This window comes from Dermacentor silvarum, chromosome 7, assembly GCF_013339745.2.
Source record: "Dermacentor silvarum isolate Dsil-2018 chromosome 7, BIME_Dsil_1.4, whole genome shotgun sequence".
Classification (NCBI taxonomy): Eukaryota; Metazoa; Arthropoda; class Arachnida; order Ixodida; family Ixodidae; genus Dermacentor; species Dermacentor silvarum.
Window position 1 is genome coordinate 89226290 of NC_051160.1, and position 1703 is coordinate 89227992.

General features: G+C 50.9%; 1 protein-coding gene across 1 annotated transcript; it reads right to left on the bottom strand.

Annotated features, from left to right (window-relative positions):
* Positions 1 to 356: 356 nt before the first annotated feature.
* On the bottom strand, positions 357 to 1159 carry LOC119458256 (NPC1-like intracellular cholesterol transporter 1). Its single transcript, XM_037720085.2, has one exon. The coding sequence runs from the start codon at positions 1115 to 1117 to the stop codon at positions 434 to 436; it is 684 nt and encodes a 227-aa protein (XP_037576013.1). The 5' UTR covers positions 1118 to 1159; the 3' UTR covers positions 357 to 433.
* Positions 1160 to 1703: the final 544 nt, after the last annotated feature.

Below are 1703 nucleotides of genomic sequence, written 5' to 3' on the forward strand. Positions count from 1 at the left end.
TGATATAGGAGACGTTTCCGCGACAGCATTCCATAAGTGGACTGCGTAGAATGATGGCTTTCTGCCCGCGACCTACCAAAAGAAAAAATGGAAGACCAGCTTGGAAGTCATTCCAAGAGATATCAGCTCTTGCACAGTAACTCACTTGTCCCGAAGGCCACATTGCACTGGAACCACCTGCTTGCGAGCATCGTGCCTATTACGGACCCACTGAAATTCAAAACAGCTGCACTTGTAAGCTCACACGTCATATAATTTTGCTTCGTTTCATTTTTAGACCCACCGCCTGAATTCCGCTAGACCGACCCTGACGTAAATATATGAAATGATATGATAAAGAGAAAAAAATATCCAGTTTTACAGCTGCTGCTGTTTCAAGTCTTTATTTATTACGCCAACCGTCGTATACGTCCCCGCACGAGCTTTGATGAAATCAGAGGATCTTGGGGTTGAAAGGCTCCAGCTTCTGGCCATCCACTGTAATCGGGTCTTTGGTGAGAACATGGTGGATCTTGAGCGGTGAGTAGCCGCCCTCCGAGCTGATGGAGCCCACGAAGTCGAGGAAGCGCTGGGCCGAGCAGTCGCTGTTGCCGTACTTTCCGCACATGTACTTCATCAGCTTGATGCCGAAGACCCAGGTGCGGACGTCCTTGCAGGCACGGTACACTTCTTCGGCGAAATTCTTGTTCAAGGCGTACACAGACTCCGTGGCGGAGGTCTGGTTGCTTCCCTCGCTGCTGGTGCCATTGATGGCGACGAATCGGGACTGCTGGGGTGAGCAGAACGCCTGGCAGACGAGGTTTTGGAAGTTGCGGAAACACTTGCTGCGCCTGCCAACGCCGAGGGTTACGAGGTTCTTTAGCTCAGACTTGAAGGCCGCCACCTGGTTCGCGTCGCAGCAGGCGGGCACCGACTTGCCGGAAGAATCGATGAGCGCCGGGCACGCGTGCTTGAGGATGCCACTCTCGATGGGGACCGGATCACGCTTGACTGCGCATGGCAGCGGCTTGCCGGAGTCCTCGTCCGTGCCGCAGTAGCCGTACGTCACGCACTGAGACAGTGCCGACGCTACCAGCGTGACGCTTACGGCGACGGTGAAAAGCCAGCTGCTGGACATCGTGATGCGTGCTTGTCACGGAGCCCTCAACGGTGCATCAGTGGAGCTTGCGTCTGCTTCTTTTATACAGCTAGAAGCACTCGATCTGCTTTTTCAACGTTGGCACTTGTTCCGTAGTTTCCCTGTGAATTAGATAAAGCTGATCACCTGAATTGCCGATGACGCACGCGGGTCACCGTAGTACATTCATTAGGCAGATACGCGCTGCACTTAGCCACTCGTTTATCTGATAAAGGGCAGTCATACGTTTGGCTGCAACGCGAAGCTAATACGTTGCGTTGAGTATTGCGCTGAACAAAAGCTCAAGCATATGTCTTAAGGCAGCAGCATCCTTGATGAAAATCTCTGTAAAAGATTACATCCATAAAACTGCTTTATGTTAACTCACACCTTTACGCACCCTCAATAAAGGTACCGCAATTGTTAATAGAGCCACACCTTTATGAAGGGCACGATTCTTTATTATGTATCCTGCAGCATCACGCTTTGAAATGCTGCCCACCACTTATGGCGTAATTTCTTCACTCAAAAACAATTGTATTGAATCCTGTGTGCATTCCCTTTGACGTTGCATAGCGGTGCTTTC

Excerpts from the sequence above, each read along its gene's own strand:
- LOC119458256 (XM_037720085.2), bottom strand. The coding sequence starts at position 1,117 with ATGTCCAGCAGCTGGCTTTTCACCGTCGCCGTAAGCGTCACGCTGGTA.